This window comes from Rhea pennata, chromosome 1 (assembly GCF_028389875.1).
Source record: "Rhea pennata isolate bPtePen1 chromosome 1, bPtePen1.pri, whole genome shotgun sequence".
NCBI lineage: Eukaryota > Metazoa > Chordata > Aves > Rheiformes > Rheidae > Rhea > Rhea pennata.
In genome coordinates, this window is record NC_084663.1 from 88,464,819 (window position 1) to 88,483,895 (window position 19,077).

Consider the following 19,077-nt stretch of genomic DNA (forward strand, 5'->3'; position numbering starts at 1 on the left):
ACTAGCACCTGCACCAATCACTTACTATACCTTGAAAGGCAGATACCTGAACAGAAAGAGGGCACAAAAGCAACCACTTGTTATCACTGCAACCCCAAACCAAAATGCTTACATATCTCCTTGGACACAAGATGAAGTACAGCACTACAAAGTTGCATGGTGTCCTCTCCTGCATGGTCCAAGGACTCCCTTTCAGACAGTTCATCATTTAAAAGTCACATCCAGCCTCATTTAGTGTTTGCTGTCTGCCTGATGCACATCCAAAGAGATTCACAAAAACATGGTAACACAGGTCAAAAACAAGAGAAGTGTCTCCATTTCACAAGAAATTATGCAGCACTTATGAACAACTTACTTCAGGGTCAAAGAAAGCCAGACAGAAGATTACATTGGAAATAAGGGGGGGGGGGAACAGATTTGACAAAGGTTGTCAGCAAAATTCTGAGGTACTTCATTAAAAACAATGCAAGTCTTCTAAAGACCACAAAACACTGCCTTTCAAATTCCTAAATAAATGCAGCGCCTGATTTAACCCTGAAATAAAAAAGATGCTCTGTATCAAAAAATATATATATATATATACATACACACCCATGAGAGGTGATAATAGATAAAAAAAGTAGGCTTCAACATATTCAGAAAACTAGTATGTAAAGCTGCACAAGAAGATAATTCAAGATAAAGATCTTGACAACAGGCGAGGGACTGGAACATATCCTTGGAAGGGAAGGGGGAGTTCAGAAGCTCCAGGAATACTCTAGATGGCCTTTTCTCTTCTTGCCTCCTCTCAAAAGATTATGTACTTGCTGGCAGCACAGCAATGAATAACATTTACCTTGAACCAATGCAGAGATAAACAACTATGAAGACAGTGAACAAGATGCCTGCAGGGTTTGGAGAAGGGAGGAGGAGAATAAGGACTCACGGTTCATTCTGTTGGGGATTATGCTCCATGATGCACTCCAGGAAAACAAAAAGTTGGAGGGAGAATTTTCTGATATGGACAAAACTGAATGGGAGTAATTACAGAAAGTAAGAAGCGAGCCCAATCTAAAGCTTTGGAGATGCTAGGATACAGGGGAAAAGAGAGGCAATATGTTTTAACTGGGGCTAGGGAACCAGGGAGAAGGGTTCCAACTGTCTTATATGGTCAAACTAAAGAAATATGGTCTAGATTAATCGTAAAATAATTGCATAACTCATGAAGAATAACAGTCAAAGAATAGCTCACAGTTTGCTGTCAGACTGAGAGGGCATTTCAAGGGTCTGTCCTGGTTTGGTTTGCTTCTATTTAATACTTTCCATTAAAGATTTTGATCATGGAATGGTATATGTACATGCAATGTACTAGCAACACAAAACTGCAAAAGGTGGCAAATCCTTGGTAGAGGGCAGAATTAGAATTCAAAACTGTCTTAAATCACAGAAATTGATAGAAGACAACAAGATGAAGTAATAAAGTCCAGAGTATCAGGCCTTTTATAATATTCACCCATACCAACACTTTAGCTTCTCCTGAACATTGCATAGGAAAGACTATTACGAGCCCTCAGATTAGCAGAATAGGGATGGAAACAAAATATAACAACTCCACTCCTCAGCATTTACACACTGCAACATTGGTGCTCTTTTAAGGACCTACACAGACCAGATCCAAGTGAGTTCTTGTGCTTGAGATTATACCACAAGTGATATCCTCTAATAAGATAGCTTCTGATAAAGATCAATAACTCCAAGCTTAACTGCTATCACTTGAACAGGGAAAGCATATCACACAGAATGTACTGAAAGACTTCACATCACAGCTGACAGCAGTTCTTAAACTAGGAGTCATTACAAGTTGACAAGTCTGTTTTGACACTAAGAAATCATAGAGCATACCTACATGCAAACACTAGCATTAAAGAAAGTGATTTCATACAGCTTATATATTTACTGATGTACTTTCTCTTATTTCAGATGTTTCTTGTCACACATTCTTATCTAGGCAGTGATCTGAGGAGAAAACAAAAATCCAAGTGTATTCTTAGACACAGATTTCCAAAACTGATGTTCCTGTCTCTCAACATTCGGACACTTAGTGTCTTAATGCTCCTCCCAAAATCCATTATAAACAAACATACTGCCATTAACTGCAAATCCCTCAGCTCTCACAAGGAGTTTCAAATAGAGGGCGCACAGTGCTGGTTTTTTGCTTTTGCCTTTCCTCAAGTGCATACCCATGTTTGGTACCACAAAGGCTTCTGTCAGACTGAGCAGAATTAGCGCAAGCCAAGGAGGCAAGTAGATTGATGAACAAAGTACCTCTCCAAGAGAAATAAGGTATTTTTAACTTGTATTCAACCTTATTTGGTATAAATGAGCTAAAACCTGAAAATCAAATAAAAAGGGGTTAAGAAATAAGCTCTTACTCTTTTCCTGTACAGGTGGAATAGCAGCAGTGCAACAATGAACCTCAATGTGATAAAACTCATCATCCATACTCAGAAGAGAAAGAAGCAGAGCATAAAAGACTCATTTTTGCCAAAGATAATAATCTCTTTAATCCAAGAAACAAAAAGTAGAAAGACATCTCAGAAATTTTAAAAGCGTCTTGTTTATAAATTTCTCTTCCAGTTGAATATGAATTGCAAAGATGAAAATTTAGAACAGTGCTAAACACTAATAAGCTCAGCAGTATTTCTAAGGCATTACTTGTATTTATTGTTCATATCCAATGGGATCTATAAGCTCAGTCACACAGATTTGGACACCTGCACAAAAACACTCAGCTAAACATATTCTGCTTCTAAAGTTTCAAGTCTAGCTAGGAAAGAAAAAAAAATAAAAAACAAGCAAGCATGAAGCAAAGGTGCCATGTACTTCCCATTTTGAAGATGGGGAACCAAAGTACTAAACCATCAAGCCATACATGAAAGGCAGCAGAAGGGAATCTCTGGAATTCATGCCCAGTGCATCAACCTGCTGGTTTCTACTGTAGATCTTAAATGCCAAGCAGTCATCCAAGGAACGTTTAGGAGGATCCATGGCATGGATCAAGTTCAGGCTTAGCCACATCCGATTCCACAACTGAAGCTGTTTGTCCCCACATAAGGCCACATGCTTGACAATGCATGAACAGGTAAATACTCAAATTGAAGGTGCTAAGATTCAAATGATGATTAGGTAGGTTTTCATTTTGAAAGCCTAATATTAAACTAGTGAGGAGCAGAATGGCCTTCATTACTTGAGAGCAGCAAGTTCCTGCCTGTTCTACAAGTTACTGGTTTTATATATGGTGGATCAAAATAAAGAATTTAACGACAAGACCCTTTGCTGAGAGGAAAGACTAGACACAGATGAACACATTCCTCAAGCCAAAACATTCAAACTTGCACATCCAATAATCAGTGCTCATACAAAAACTATTTGGATGCTTAACTATGTGTTCAACACAGAGATGCAAGTTTAATGCTTCAATACTCTGCCCAAAAAGATTACACCAAATACCAACAGCCCAAATTCTTACGAAAAATTTTAGCTTAAAGTCAAATAAAGCAGTAGGTGACTATTACGTCCTCTTCTTTGCTAGCTTCTTTCAGATATTTTAAAGATTTTATATCAATACTTTTATATGTATTCTTGTATGCATCAACCTCTAATTATGATAGTTACTAACTTCTGACATTAAAAAAAAAATACATATGTTTTTAATTGACAGGGTCTCTTCTCAACAATTAAGGTCCTATATTCCTGTGATTTGGATCACAAAGCAGCAATAGCTATCTTACATAATAGTTATCTCTTCATTTCAGCCTGACTGAGGCAAACATCACCTGATCCTTTGTCTTTTATGGTCAAGCTGCACCGTTGTCCTCAACTCACTGCAAGTTCCTGCATCTACTTCTTTTTACGCTTGACGGAAGACAAGCGAACACCTTTTATCAGTTTCACCAGCTCAGTGAAATTACTATGGAAATGTAAAAAGGCCTCTCTCCTCTCAACTCTAGAGAACTATGTAAGTTAGCTAATCATCTGTTTGCAACTTAAAACTACATGCTTCAAGTATTCCCGTAATCGCAAACGGCAGCATTTATTTTCAGTTCTGCAGCACAACTGCTAAATACATTCACCTTCCTGTCCGTAAGAGCATTTTCAGAAAAATTTAACCTTTTTTCTTGGTCTGAACACAGCAAGTTGGATCATACAATTTCTGACTAAACAACAAAGACAAGACAGTCTGCCTCAGCTTCAAGTATAAGCACAACCAACAAACTATTAGGCACATTTAGTCCAGAGGAACAAGCAGGAGAGTGAAAGTAGAATTATTTAACAGCTCAGGAGGAAGGAAGAATTTTTTTTGACCATGAAGAGGGGAAAATCTTCCATGATGCAATGTTAGATTGGCTTTCTCAGCTATTACACATTGAGCTTTGTCTTGTTATGTCAAAGCAGCTTCCCATTTCCTTCCTACACCCAGATTTCTTTTAATCATTGAAGATAGGATGCTGTGTTCTGTCAAAACGCCTTTCCCTGCCATCTCTGGTGGAGAGAAGTAATAGCTTTGCCAATCCTTTTGAAATGCAAATCTTCACCAAGTGGGTTTCATGCTTCTTGTTTTTGCCTCCCTCTGAAAATGGATAGGTGGAAAGTAGACTGCTTGCTTATTTTCTTATGAAATGAAGTCCTGTGCTTGTGATCCTCTTATCTCCCATTCTTTTCCCCCCGTTTCCTCCTTCCCAAATCTTGTATTTTTCAAGCAAGAAAGCTTGTTACCTCTAGATGAGAAAAAAAGCTGATCCTCCAGCAGTATAATCAGTAATTCTTTTATCTGCATACCAACACAGCACCACAGAATTGTTTCCTTCAAATATTAACTATTTCTGTTAACTGGTGAGACCTTAACAGAATAAACATTCAGCCCATATGTTTCTTTTCACACGATTACAAAACAATAAAAACAAGAAAACCCCACACTTCTTCCCCTGCTTGTTTTTGAGGAGCACTGACAGGGGAATAGCATTTTAATTAAAAAGGAGTACAATGAGAATGAGGAAGAAGCACAGAGACCGGTAATCTAATATAGCAGAGTAGAAAAGAAACTCCTGAAAACGACACTGCCAGGGAGCAAGTGAGTGTCAGTATGGAGACTCCTGGCATAGCTTGTTTTCTCCGGTTCAGTTTCAGCCCACAGTCAAGGGGATGACGAAGAGAGAAGGATAATTGCTTCTTACAGTGAAAGAAATGTTCTGTGCAACAGGACAAAGTGCTTCAGACTTAAAGCCTTGTATGCTGAAGGAGATTCTCCTGAAGGCAGTGGCTATACTGAATTACTAGAATAGCTAAAGCAGGATTGGAAAAAATGTATTTCAGTGCAACTGTATGATGAAGGAATTGCAATTCAGAGGTCTTTTCCCTCTTTCAGTAAAAAATTAAAGAATTATGCTATTTGACAATGATTGTAAGTTCATGCAGTCATGACTTAATGAATCCAATATCAAACTTTCAACAAGTTCAGTCAAATGTTCATGTTTAGAATTGTACTGTAACTAGCATGCACACACATCTGATCTTATTTGTGGGTTTATTTTTTTAAGGGGACTCAACAAAAAGCAAGCAATAAATATATTCCTACATGCATTCCCAATTGCATCTATTCCTCAGAAAACACAGTTAGCAAGAAACAGAAATAGCAGTATTGCTTGTGGAACATTTTTGTCCCTTCAGATATTTTAAATGCTTTATCTGCCTAACACTGGCATATCCTGTGGGTTCTTCATTTCAATTGTGTAAACTCTAGATGTGCTCAAGGCTGCACTTCTGATTAAAGAAAGCAACGTCAACCAACACACAGGCTGCGAGCAGGAAAGCAGTCTCTACAACTTGCACTTCTACTCCTCCCCTTCCTCTCTCCCTCCGCTCCCCAGCACTTTGCCATAGGCATGCATACTGGGCCACATTTAAGCAGGAAAACCAAAGTATAAGCCACTTGAGTTGGCTGCCAGTAGGCCACGTGTCCAGGTTCAGAAAGTATGTTTGAGACAAGATTTTCCAACTCGCACATTTATGCTCATAAAATTGCTTCAGAAACTGTGGAAGATTAAGCCCTCTTGTAGTTCAAGAGAAAGCTAACAGAAACAAAGAGCATTTGCTTCTATTTGTAACTTTGTCATCCACTCTAAAAACTCTAGACAAGCCTTAAATGCTGTGACCATGCTTCTCCATGCACTACACTGACGTTACAATTAGCCGAAATGCTTAAGCGTACGCAATTTCCCTGCGGTCTGCATTCTTTCAGAAACCCAGCTGTCAAACTTCTAGCTTGTCTCCCATCTTGCTACAAGGAACCAGCACTTTATTAAAATGAACTCAAATACTGCTTTCAACTCAAGATTGCTGTGGCTAACCTCAGCTTTATATACCACATACAAGGCCCAGACTGAATCTGGCAGCTGGGGACATAAATAGTAAATGAAAGGAAGCAAATCTCGAGATGGCAGGGCACAGAGGGGTGGCAACTGCAAAAAGCATGTGCTTGGCATGTACGGTGGTGGCATCACTGCCAGATATCAAGCATCTCCATCAGGGCACCTACTCTAATTTGCTCTTCTCCTGCAAGCAACTTCGACTCTCAATACTTGGCAATTTTGAAAGCTGGCTAGCAGAAGCTATATGCTCGTTGTCTCATTGCAACCCCTGCAGCACAGCTGATTAGATCACTATAGAAACCCCATGTTTTTAAACTCTCGTTCATACAGTTGATATTTCTTCATAAGCTGGAACATCCATTAGGTCTGTACTGACACGATAACAGAAAGAGCAGCTTGAACACTGCCAGAGGGAAAACTTAATTTTTCAGACAATGTAATAGATTAGTGGGAAAGGGTAATTGCCAAGCCCACATACCAAGATTCAAATGTATACAACTTGAGTAGAGAATAAGTAGCAACATGGACCAGCTTTGACCTTTTTAGCACATTGCTAAAAAGAATACATGCCTTTAAAGTGTGTTGGGGGTGTGGGGTTGGGGGGAACATCCAAGAAAATTAAAAGTTCTTTACCAAAGTAGCAAGAGAAGGACTCTCTTCCCACCCCAGTTTCCACTGCGCAAGAATACAAGATTCCACTTTCCTATCATAACTAGTTTTCCTATAGTTGTTTTCAAATTCAGGCATGGAAAAAAAATGAACGAACAGAGTACTTCACCAGAAATACTGTAAATTAGGCCTTCCCAAGCCATTGCTCCTAGCAAAAAAAAAAAAAAAAAAAAAAAAAAAAAAAAGACTGAACTTGAAACAGAAGGTGGATGTTACCATTTCTACTTCTATTTTGGAGGACCTATTTTTCATCCTCAGAAAACTGTAAAATCCTTTTTATGACTCCAAATATTCAAAACAAGTAAGAACTACTTCCCAGTATTGCAAGACTTATTCATAGACTCAATAAGGGTCATACTGATGACCATTTCCATTGTTAGTGAACTATGAATCATCATTTTTGACCACCTTAAATAAAATACAACCATATCTCACCACCCAGAAAACACTAATAATGCATCAGTATCACACCTGGCCTGCACTGCACACTGCAAGACATATTTCAGTACAGCATGGACACACTTGAGCCTCTAACTTCTATCCTGACAACAGCACTTAAGGAGAAAACACATCATGCTGTATTACTCCGATACAGAACTAAAAAAACAGAAATACACTAGCTTTTTTCAGGCCAAGGCCTAAGTACTGCTATGCAAGGACAGTTCAGGGGCCCAGTCAGCAAGCAGTTTGAAGCCCACTTCTCTAGAGCATAGTGGTAAAGGATGCCACCAGGAAGTAAGAGGCATGGGATGAGACGCAAGCTACTAAGCTCTTCAAGGAGGCCACAAGGGGGATCAATGGAGAATGAAGCACGCAAGGTGCTTTAAGGGTGTAACAGTGCTGTAACTCACTCAGTTGTGAAATGGCAACTTGATAGTAACTTGTGATCTATGCAAACAGCTGTCCATATGTATTTATTTCCTGGGCACAGTTTAGGTAGCGAACTCCAGAGAATTCGCAAGACACAAAGTCTGCCTTTGCATTACACAGAAATAACAGTAATCTAGGTTTCATGCTACAGCTTTTCCTTCCTGCTGACTAGAGTTTGTAATTAGAAAAGGGAAGCAATTTAACATTTTATATCTTAAAAAAGAAAAACACCCTCAGAACCAGTTGATATTACCTAGAGGAACACCATGAGTTACTCATTCATCTCAGCATGCTGGCCAATTTTAGCCCAATAAATTAAAGATGCTGTAACAGAATTCTTGAGCATCAAAAAACACTTCTTGAAAGGGTAAATTAAAAGTTCCAAAACAAAAGGCTGCATGAAACAGGTGAATATTAATGGCTAGGAAGTGCTAGATTTAATCTATATTCAGTATAAGAATGGAAGAGAAAGGAATCCTTTCCTCTTCACAGTAGTAGCTCTTTTTGCTTCAGCTCATATGCACAGTCTCAGCTGCTCTGACCTGATAAAGATTTTCCTCCTGTTCTACAACTTTCCCTGCTTATCCATAGCAGTTGGACACCAGGAATACTCAGAGAAGTTAATTAGGAATTCAAGACTTTAGGCTTTCCTTTTTAAACTTCAGCCAAGAAGATCGGGCCAAAATACCAGCTGGGGCACTTAAATTGCATCCATCAGTACAAGCAACACCACCACAAGCAGTAGAATTCTAGATGTGCTCCTGATCTGACTTACAAACAGATACCCGTGCCTAAAGGGATGACACACTTGGCAAATGGTATTACCAGGCATACAGCTTCAAAAGAACAGCAAGTTCACATAGTAGGAGATAGGAATGTTGCAGGTCTAGCTTTCAGGAGATCACTGGAAGTGATTTAGCAATGTTCACAGCAAATCAGAGACCTTCTTGCTGTTATCTATTTGGATTTTCAAAGCCAAGAGAAGTGTTAAAGTGATGCTCTTTATTTGAAGGGCAAATATTTTCTGCATTTTTAATGGTAAGAGCTCCCTAGACAGATATGGTATCAATACTGTAAGTCAGGACGTGCATTTATCAGATTTTTATTTTGCTGTGCCTTCTAAATAATAAAAAGAAAGGTCAGTTTAGAATACAAGAGGTGGCCAGCCATCACTCTGTAAGCCACAGCTCTAGGAAGTCACTGATTTTGCCTTAAAAAGAGGCCCTTATAATTCTCCAGCCTGATGTTCTGCACAGCACAGGCCCTAATATTACCTTCAGCAATTTCTTCAAACTCAGTAATTTGTGGCTGGACTAGAACATATCTTTCAGAACAGTATCTAATCTGAAATGAATGAGTTCAAATCACAGATAATGTACACATCCCTCATAACTCATTCTAAAGAGAATTCTTGCTTTCAGAAAAAGTATGCAATATGTGTATTTCAGTTCTTCTTTCCTTGTAGCTCCAGGCCTTATCAAGCTGAAGCACAGCAAAGCTGACAGGAATATTCTTGCAGCTTCTGCCAGAAGTCTGAATAGAAACAGAGAAAAAAACTGAGCAGAGTATGGGCAGTTTCTCTCTGTTGGTGTTTGCCAGAAGCTCTGCGTGGCAGCACAGACAAAAAAAATATATGCCTGTAAAGTCAAGGAAAAAAAAAATCACATTGCTGGATTTGTATATACTTGGAAAGCTAACTACAAAAAAAGAAAAAAAGAAAGTGACCTTCAGAGAATCTGAAGTTGTTTGAAACTGAATTGCCCCAAATTCTCTTTTTCATGGCAAGTTTCTGGTATGCCAGTTTACCAGATGACTTTTAGGTCCCAATTTTGCCTGGTAAAGCCTTTAAATTTTTGTAGTAGTAATACTAAATAGCACAATACATAGCAGTGCACTGTAGACAGAGCCATCCAGAACACCTGTTCTACAAGTCATTGAAGTGTAAGGACAAGAATCAACAGCATTAAAAAAAAGGAGTGACTACATTGCTCGGATATATCATGGAATAAATGGTTCTTAGTGATTTTTGTTTGATAGTTGAAAGGGAGAGAACAGAAAAAGGAATGTATCAGAAATGAACACAAGAGCTGCAGAAGAAAAGACAAGGGAACAGGGAAAAGGAAAAAGTATAAGAAAAAATTAACAAGATATATAGGGCAGGCTCAGAAGTAATTTGAATCAGAGGAGGAAGATTTGAAGCTAGTGCAGAATTTGCCTGAGGAAGTGGAAATTCAAAACAGCAAGAGAAGATGGATGTGTTCTGAAGAGCTCATTGGGACACAGCGAGAAGCTAAGCAATCAGAAGAAACGACAGTGGCTCCAGAAGTCAATACACAAAAATCAAGATAAAATTAAAGACTAGTCAAATTTCTAGCATCTGTAACAGGGCCCAAACCATACAGAAGCTCAGCTGTATAGATGCTGCCTCATGTAGTCTAAGCTGCCTTGCAACAGAGAAACAGCCTCTGAACACATTACATGCAATTCTAACATGCAGTTCTACCATGAAGTACACAAATGGCATATGTGGGACTGAAAGTAAAAACATGCAGAGTTAAAATGAAACACAGCCCTTTGAATTCCTTTCTACAAAGCTTATTTCCACCTTTAATCCCTTCTTCCCTGCTTATAATATCAGCAAACAGAGTAAGAAAGGGTTTCAAATACACAGTATGTTACTATTACCATGCATGCGCAAACAGCAGGATAGCAGTATCCAAAACCATTCACCAAACCAGGAGTAAACTGTAGTAAGGCAAAGAGGAAGCACATAGGTAGCTGCTATGATTTCCAGTAATGTCAAAAGGATCTAATAATTATAATCACAATTAAAAACAGCCTAACATCATCATCTTTCTAATTCATGTTACCCATATACCTTCCATTCTCCCCTTCCCACTATTATTCAAGTCTTACCTAACTGAATTTTATGGCAAGGAAATTTAATGTATGGATACATGCAAGAGAAACCAATTGTAGTTAACAGTTCACCATTAACATCTGTATTGTCCTCCACAGTAACAGAAATTAAAGAAAAATGCAAGACTGCAGGAAAATTACATTGAGAAGGCAGAAAAGGAGAACAGAGAAAAGAAATTACTACATCATTCCTTACATTTGCTTTCTAACTTCAAGTTCCTTGCTACCCTGCTAATTATCCTTATGCAGTTTGGTATTTAGAATACTTAACAAAGGAAATCCATTCCACGAGAAAACAAAAACAAAAACCCAAACCGCAGAGCTTAATATTGGTCAATATAATTCACTGTGGGATTTTGTTTTTCTCACTTCTTCACTTCAATCTTACTCTCTTTTGCAGTTTCTAGTCACACAGTTTTTCAAATTGACATTGAATCTGACAATCTACTCTAGGACCACACTAGATTTACAAATATGATTAGGGTATGAAAACAAGACAGATCAAAAAGACCTTCCCCAGCCAGACCCAATCAATCATGCTACAGAACAGAGCGCATGAAAATAACTTCCAGTTCGGTAACATTTAACAAATTCATCAGCCTAAATCTGTATATATAGCAAAAAGAGGGCAGCACCCTCTACTGGGTAAGAAAATGCAGCTTCTCACATCCCTCCCCTCTGCCCTCCAAAGAACACAACTTGCAAGGGAAAAGGAATATACTTGTGCACATTTATTCTCCAACATCTTAAAAATAAATTCAATCTATGTGATGGTATTGAGTTATTTACATCGCTTTTACAGGAACTGGCCAACTACTAAAAGTAGTTTCTACTTCTAAAAGCATAGAGGAAAAAAATTCTTCCCATAGGTCTCCATAAGGGAGAGATGAAGTAATATCCTATGTCTAGACAAAACACCTGAAAACCCAGTGTCCCTTATGTTCTCTTGTCAGCCAAGGTCTAGAAATAGCTAGAGTTCAGCAGTTGTATTCGCAATGTGTGTTTAACATCTGACTTCCCTTACTGCTCTTCAATTAAATTATTTCGTGTACATCTCTGCCTCAGGAGACAGCCCTTACCTTGTTTAAAGGTCCAGCTGTAGCTTTCCACCTGCATGAGGCTTCAGCACAATGACAACTGCAAACAGCTGCTAGCATGTGTGCAGAACAAACAACAACAGAGTGGCCAAGTATTAGAGTATAGGTCAAAAAGCAAACACCACCACAAATCAGAGGTAATGGTCAGTAATAGGGTCTTCTGGGAAGATTACAGAATCTTTTCTCTTTCCCGGTCACCCCATCAGAAATTCAAGACTAGAAGTAACACTTGATTCATGTGGCATTCCTTTTTTCCTTCTATAGATCTCAAAGCATTCCCAAAGTTGATAAGAACTGTCAGTCCAGTGTAACAATTCAGTTTGCAGCAATTCCTATGAAAGGTGCTGGAAGGTCAATAGATAAGATGCCACTGTGCAACCCCATGAATCAAAGTTCTTCTTAGCTCTGTTTTCTAAAATAAACATTGGCAATATAAAAGCACAGTGTGTTCCACTTACTTGTCTTTAAAAGCAGCAGACAATAGTACTGCTTCCAGAGAAGCAGCAGTAAAAGCTACCACTAGAAAGTGTGAAATCTGGGGATCTATTTAAGCTCTTCGGTTAGAATAGATGGGTCCAAAACTCATGACCTGGGCATGTTGTGCTTAGAGCTGGAAAGCACTCACTGATCGTACAGTAAAATGACTCTTCCAACACACTGCACATTTTTTACTTTTGAAAAGATCCCTTTGTTAGCTAAGGTAGAAGCAAGACTTTCTTTCACCTTCACTTTCACCAGCTCAGTTTCTTTTAACATTCTATACTATCCTTGAACTTCTTAAGAGTACCAATTTGTTCAAACTTGACTGTATAATAAATTTTGGGGGGAGTTTTGTATTGAGATGTTCAATGGCAGAAAAGGGGATGGAAAAAAATACTGTAAAGTTATTTTAAAAACTAGGAGGTTGCACTCTGAAAAAGACAATTACACTACTTTAAATCTACACTTAAAGTTACTTTAGTGACACTCAGCCTAAAATTTGTGATCCTTCATTATTTCTTCCCCCACTTACTCTCTCTCTGCTTTAATGATTCAAAGAAGATTATAACTTGACTTAGGCAACAGTACCTGACAACTGACTTCTGTCTGACAATAGACACTTCAACCTGTTTGCCATAAACCACATACATGCATAGTTCCAGAACAAGGGTTTTCATTTGCATCTGAAGAAAGAGATCCTTGCTTTTGGCAACCTACCACAGAAACCTACATGGTTTTTAATTGCATTTTTAGCTGAGTGAAAGAAGGGTCATCTCACATACATAGAAAGACTCTACAATATTCACCTTCTTGTGTGAGAAAAGCCCTGAAAGACAGATGCAACATTTAAATCATCACTGCAGGCCTCTACAGTAATGCCTAATCCTACTGTATAAAGGCCACTGGTTACAGCTCAGAATTTCAATAAGAGAATTCACCCAAGAGAAAGCTTTAAATGTGTTTTTGTTAATTTTTAATCACCATTTGTCCAAGTCAGAATAGCAGCACAAAACTTCTGCATTGCTTAAGTCATTTGGCCTAGAAGATTACAAATGCTCCAGGTTTTTAACTTTGAATTCCAAGAAGACAAAAAGAAAGGCAAAGAGAAAACATGACAAGAGGTTTTCGGACAAAAAAGTTCACAACATCAAGGAACAGAGAAGGCAGAAAAATAGCACAGGTGCACTACAGCACTTCACAGTGAAGGGTAGAAACAATTTGATTAAGGAAAAGATTCTTCTGCAGCTCCTTAAAAACTTCACAGAAAAAAAAAAAGCCTGAACAAAATGCTGTCTCTCATCCATGTTCAGAGAATACAATGAATCAACTGTTCCTTTGTTCAAGCAGATCATGGGTAATTAAGATTTTGATTTTGTGGGTGGAGTTTAAAAAAAAAAAAAAGTTTTACAAGTCTTCATTTCTCATCCCTGCTTCTCAGTCACATACAGAATCATTTAATTAAGATGCATCAACACTAAGAGGACAAGTACACTTGCCTATCTGCTCAAAAATATCTTCTTAATAAATTGGATGAACAATACCCAAAGCATGTCTCTGTGCCCTGAAAGCCTGCCCTTCTTGCTATGAATTATTTTCTCTCAGCAGACACACTTCCACCCTTCAAATACTTCAATAACAATGACTTCTGGTAAAAAAAATAAACATCTCAGTTTATTCATAAATGGAGTAAAATACAGAGCTGAAAAACCCTCCACTTGACAGCCTGTCACCTACATGAAGCAGACCTGCTAAGTCTAGAGACAGACACAGATGCTGTGTAACAATTAAAGAGCACTGCAAATTCAAGTCATGGACAGACTTTACAAGCACTCTTAATTCACAAATGGCTGCAGAATAATTACTGGCACAGACAGATGTTGAAAACATCTTCACCATTACTGATAAAAAAGTGAAAAAGAGATAAATCCCCCTTCTAGCCCTTCCTTCATTCTACAACAGCAGAGATTGCTTCGGAGTTTCAATTAGTGAAGAGGAAAGAAACAGAAGAAACAAGGAAATCTAAACTATCCCAGCTCTGAGAGACAACGGCATGGAAAAAGCCAAGGAGCAGATAAAATTGGATGCCTTTTAACAACAGATTGCCATTTTACATGCAGCCTAGTGCAGACGAAGCTTTCCACGCTCTACCTATTCCGTAGACTGAAGAACTTGAGCCCCACAGATGTTTTAATTCATGAAGCTTTATCAACACGGCTGCAGTCCAGAAGCAGCTCAGATCAACTATGACTGAAAATCATACGGCTTTCAGCTACCCTTTAGCAGCTGGACTGCCACGAGTTTCAATGAGAGAGATTTATGCTAGCACTGGTAAGGGCAAAAGACATCCTTGAAAAAGTATGGCTACTCACTGCCTAAAAACCTCTGGTGCTTCTAGATACTTTGTCCAGAAGTTCTCCAACATCTTAGTTCTTCACTAATACGGAATTCCAGAGGAAAAGAAAATCCACGTGGACAACACAACCTACTGCAACATAAAGCAGCCATTTTCACCATTAAAATTGCCAATGAGTTACACAGAGTGGAAAGGACAAGCAGGTACCTCCTTGTTTGGAAGGAGTTACTACGACCCCTTAAATAGAGACAGCCCCATCCAAACTGGTATTCCACATGAAAGATCCCAAGAATCAACAGCATCATCATGCACTGTCTAGATGTTGAAAGTTACACAAGGAGAAACAGAGGCTGCAAACTGTAGACAAATATATTCTTACTGACATGAAATAAAATGTAAACTGGTTATTCTGTTTTAATACAGACGGAAACCTACTGACAATTACTGGAAAAAAACAGCATCTGACCCTTCCAACAGTGTAACTGCAAAAAAAGTGTGCCACTGACTGATTTTGCATTGTGAAGATAGCAAGACAGTGCCCATACTACAGACTGACTCATCCGGCCTTGCTGTCAAAGTTAATTCCCAACATTACTGTCTTCTGCACCTTTTTCAAGAGCCAGTTCTCTGCTCTTAGAACTCAGTGCCAACGTAGCCCTCGAGAAGTTGTCTATGGAGGTGTTACAGGTCCTCACGGGATGACTGTCTTACACTCCCAACAACACAAGATGGTTGTTTCGCAGGCCCAGCTACTTTTATGCTCTGCACAGGCTCTGCTCTTCCCTTACTAAAAGAAAAGGCATAAGCACTGTTCCCCTTGGGCCTGACACCTGTGACTGCAGATACCACTGTAAAGACCGCATGTAATACAGTAGTCGGTATAGAAAATCCGTGGTGACACTGCTGGTTTGGGTGCCCCGCGAGGCAATAACTTCTGTTCAGAGAGCTCTGCCGAGTTACAGCAGCACAGAACATCTGACTTGGTGAACCACTTCTCTAGTGCTTTTCAGGTCTGTTGGGAGCTGCACAGCTTTTGATCTTTGGAAGCAGGCATGTTTCCTTCCCCAAAACAGATCAGACATCTGCTGCAACTCTAAAGGCCTCAAACCCACTACACAGTGAATTTACATAGCTTCTCACTACGGTAATTGACACAAAGCACCATGTGCCAATATTTCTGTGAACTGACTTTAGTTCTTCTTGTTTTTCTCTAAGAACAGTAAAATTGGACAAAATAAAAAAGAAAAAAGAAACTAATTTAAAAAGGTGAACATCTGGCACCCAACCCCCATCTTCCCACTCAAAGTAACCCCTGACTAGAGTAGAGAGAGTTGGAACTCATTAGGTCACATCTTATTGCTTTGAGCAGTCAGTGAAAACAGAGGGAACTTCATAGCGGCTCTTTTTTTTCCTCCTTGGCAAAGATGCAAAATACTTCAACTGCCCCAGTATACAGTGTCACTCAGAAAAGACTCTGGTTTCATACACGAGATGCATATGCAAGAGGCACACATGAACCATCACTGAGGCACATACTTTGTGGGGGAAAAAAATTCATTTATTCACAATCATGAACAAGACTAATATAACTTTCATGAGAGTGCAGCACACTGGGGAAACAAGGTTGTACAGTATAATGAAATAGCTAAAAGAAAATTAAACAGTAACAACTTACTCTTTGCATGTTCATGTTTAAATTACAGATTTTCCACATACTACAGTCAACTAACACACACACACACACGTCCTTTCAGCAAACTACCAGTAAGCCACACTGTTTGCAGGCAAGATTAGGTTATATTGAAAAGCTGTCAGCTAATAAGAATGATAGACTGCTTTATTCTGCCTTGAATTTCATTGTGATAACAGACCTCCACTGCCACTCAAGCATTTCTACAGGCATTCTACCAATATCACTAATTGCCTGTACAGACTATTCAAAAATTACTGCATCCATCACCAAAACTCAGCTACCAGTGGGGCAGCAAAATGCAACTGCTCATTATTAGGTCACAGCAATGATTTGAAGTATCTGGGTTTTTTTGTATGTATGTTGCTCAAACATTTAGCACCTGCAGAAACATAGTGCCCCCTAGCTCCCACAGGACTCATGAGAATTATCAGTGCTATGTAAATCTGCATTTCCTGCATATCTGACACCTGCACAACAAAGGAGACAACAAAAGCTATTTGTCAGCTAGGCACTTACCTGTCCTGGGGTCAAACAGCTGATTGGCCTCCAAGTCTGTGAAAGTGCTGAAGCAAATGGGGCATTTAAAAGAGGCGCGATTGGTGGAGTCTCTCTCATCGGTCTCAATCCTTCTCCTCATGTGGTCCAGCTTGTACTTCACTACATTAACCAGAAGGCGGTAGTTGATGAAGTAGTAGTTATGACGGGTGGTTTTGCCATCTGGAGCTGTCTCTACCCTCATCCTACATTTGATGAACTTGTCACCCTTGAGAGTGTTGAGGACAGCCCGCAACTGCTTCCTGTCAAACTTCAGGAGCTCCAGCATGTCCTCTTCCTTCACGCAGGGATTCCGGATGAGAATGTCCAGAGCCAAAGCATGTTCAATGCCATAAAAACCACGAACCACATATTTGGCAAGGCGTTTGAGGGCTGCTGGGACTTCAGTGAGGACGTCTGGGTCAGTCATATCAGGTTCAGATCCTGAGCTTCATGTATACTGCAGTGAAAAAAATACAGATTTTTAGCTAGTTTTCTGATCTCAGTAGTTTTGATTCAATTACCTACAGACAAGGAAAAGGGTTGTTTTCCATCTCCATTTTTCCAGCCCTGAAAGTTCTCTTTTGATGTTAATAATGTCAACACTACAAAAGTAAAATTAGAAACCTCTTAATGAGGCCTCTTTCATTCACAAAAAAACGGTTGAAATTTAAGAAAGCGCAAGGAATTGCTACCATAAGGCTTGGGAGATTTCTGTACTACCCAACAGAACCAATGGAGTTGAAATAAGAAATCTATCTTGAAGCTAGAGCTCCAGCAGACAGCCTTGTGACCTGCTGAGACTTGTAGCTAGAGAGAAGAAAAATGCTACAAGAACAAAGGTCCTAAAACAATCCAAAAAAACAGTCCCATACCCTATATCATGTCACTAGATCACATTAAAAATATGCTCGCCTGCTTCTGTTCCTCAGATATCACTGGGCAGAGATCTTCCGCAAGGACAGCTTGCTACTACAGATGGGTATATATTCAGCAAAGGCTCCCAGATGTGCCATAAAAAAAGATGAGCTTATTACTTACTTCTTGATAAACAGATTATAGTCAACTGTCTGCAGCATGACAACTATTAGTACTATGAATTACTACATCACAAAGAGCTTCAGCCTTGATCCTAGATGAACAAACATTTCCTTCCAGAAGGCTGATCCCTCATTTAAAGTGTCTTATATTCAGGCCTTAGAATCCTAGGGATAATATAACAGAATAAACAAAGATCAAGACTTGCTCAACATGAAGGGCTGGATCTGTTAAAAAGAAGTAATGTTAGAAGCATAAGAAAGGTCAATAATGTATCCTTTGAGTTACTCATGAAAACTTACTGTACTGTCTGTGACAATGCAATAACTTCTAAAGAAATAATGTATTTCTACTTCATTTTTCTTCAGTTTAACATAAAGTGGCATAAATTGTCATGGCAATTATACTCCCTTGTACACCACATACGCATTTTTGCATCATGCAAGGAATTCATTCTGTTGTCACATCTCTCACAGATACAAGAAACTGTAGCTGAGAACCAAATCCTAGCATACAACTCTCAGCAGCAACCCTTCTAAAGTAATTATTTTTGTCCAGTGGAAAAGGAAGCAACTCAATATGGCATGATAAGGCACAGAGCAAAGGTTTACCATGCTGTCACAAGGTGGCTTGTGCATTTTCCCCTCTATTCTTTCAAGATTACCAATTTGTAAGCAATAATAAAATTCCCCCTTCATTCACCCTGCAGTTAAGACTTCAGCGTATGAAAGGTTCAAGATAAAGATGGACTATTATAGATGTCTTTGAAGCACTGATTCAGAGGTTAGTATTTCCAGGTACTCTTCACACAAAACTGAAGTCTCCTATTTCAGGATGCAACTTTTATACTCCTTTAGGATATGGATAACCATTTCTTCAGCAAAAAGATCCTTCAACTGTTGGGGGCGGGGGGGGGGGGGGGGGGGGGAGAATAGGACAGGAACACAACCTGAAACTCTGTAGCTCTGTTTGTCCTTCAACACTGAACAATTTCTATTGGTGAACTAATAAATAGTA

The 19,077-nt window shown here is 39.1% G+C and overlaps 1 protein-coding gene across 2 annotated transcripts in view; it reads right to left on the reverse strand.

Annotated features, from left to right (window-relative positions):
* Positions 1-19,077, reverse strand: part of GTF2E1 (general transcription factor IIE subunit 1) — a 55,509-nt gene that overhangs the window by 29,230 nt on the left and 7,202 nt on the right. For both annotated transcript variants that reach the window (XM_062595080.1, XM_062595072.1), the window contains exon 2: positions 17,005-17,482. In XM_062595080.1, coding sequence (XP_062451064.1) covers positions 17,005-17,452 — 448 coding nt within the window. In that variant the 5' untranslated portion in view covers positions 17,453-17,482. The remainder of the gene's footprint in view (positions 1-17,004; positions 17,483-19,077) is intronic.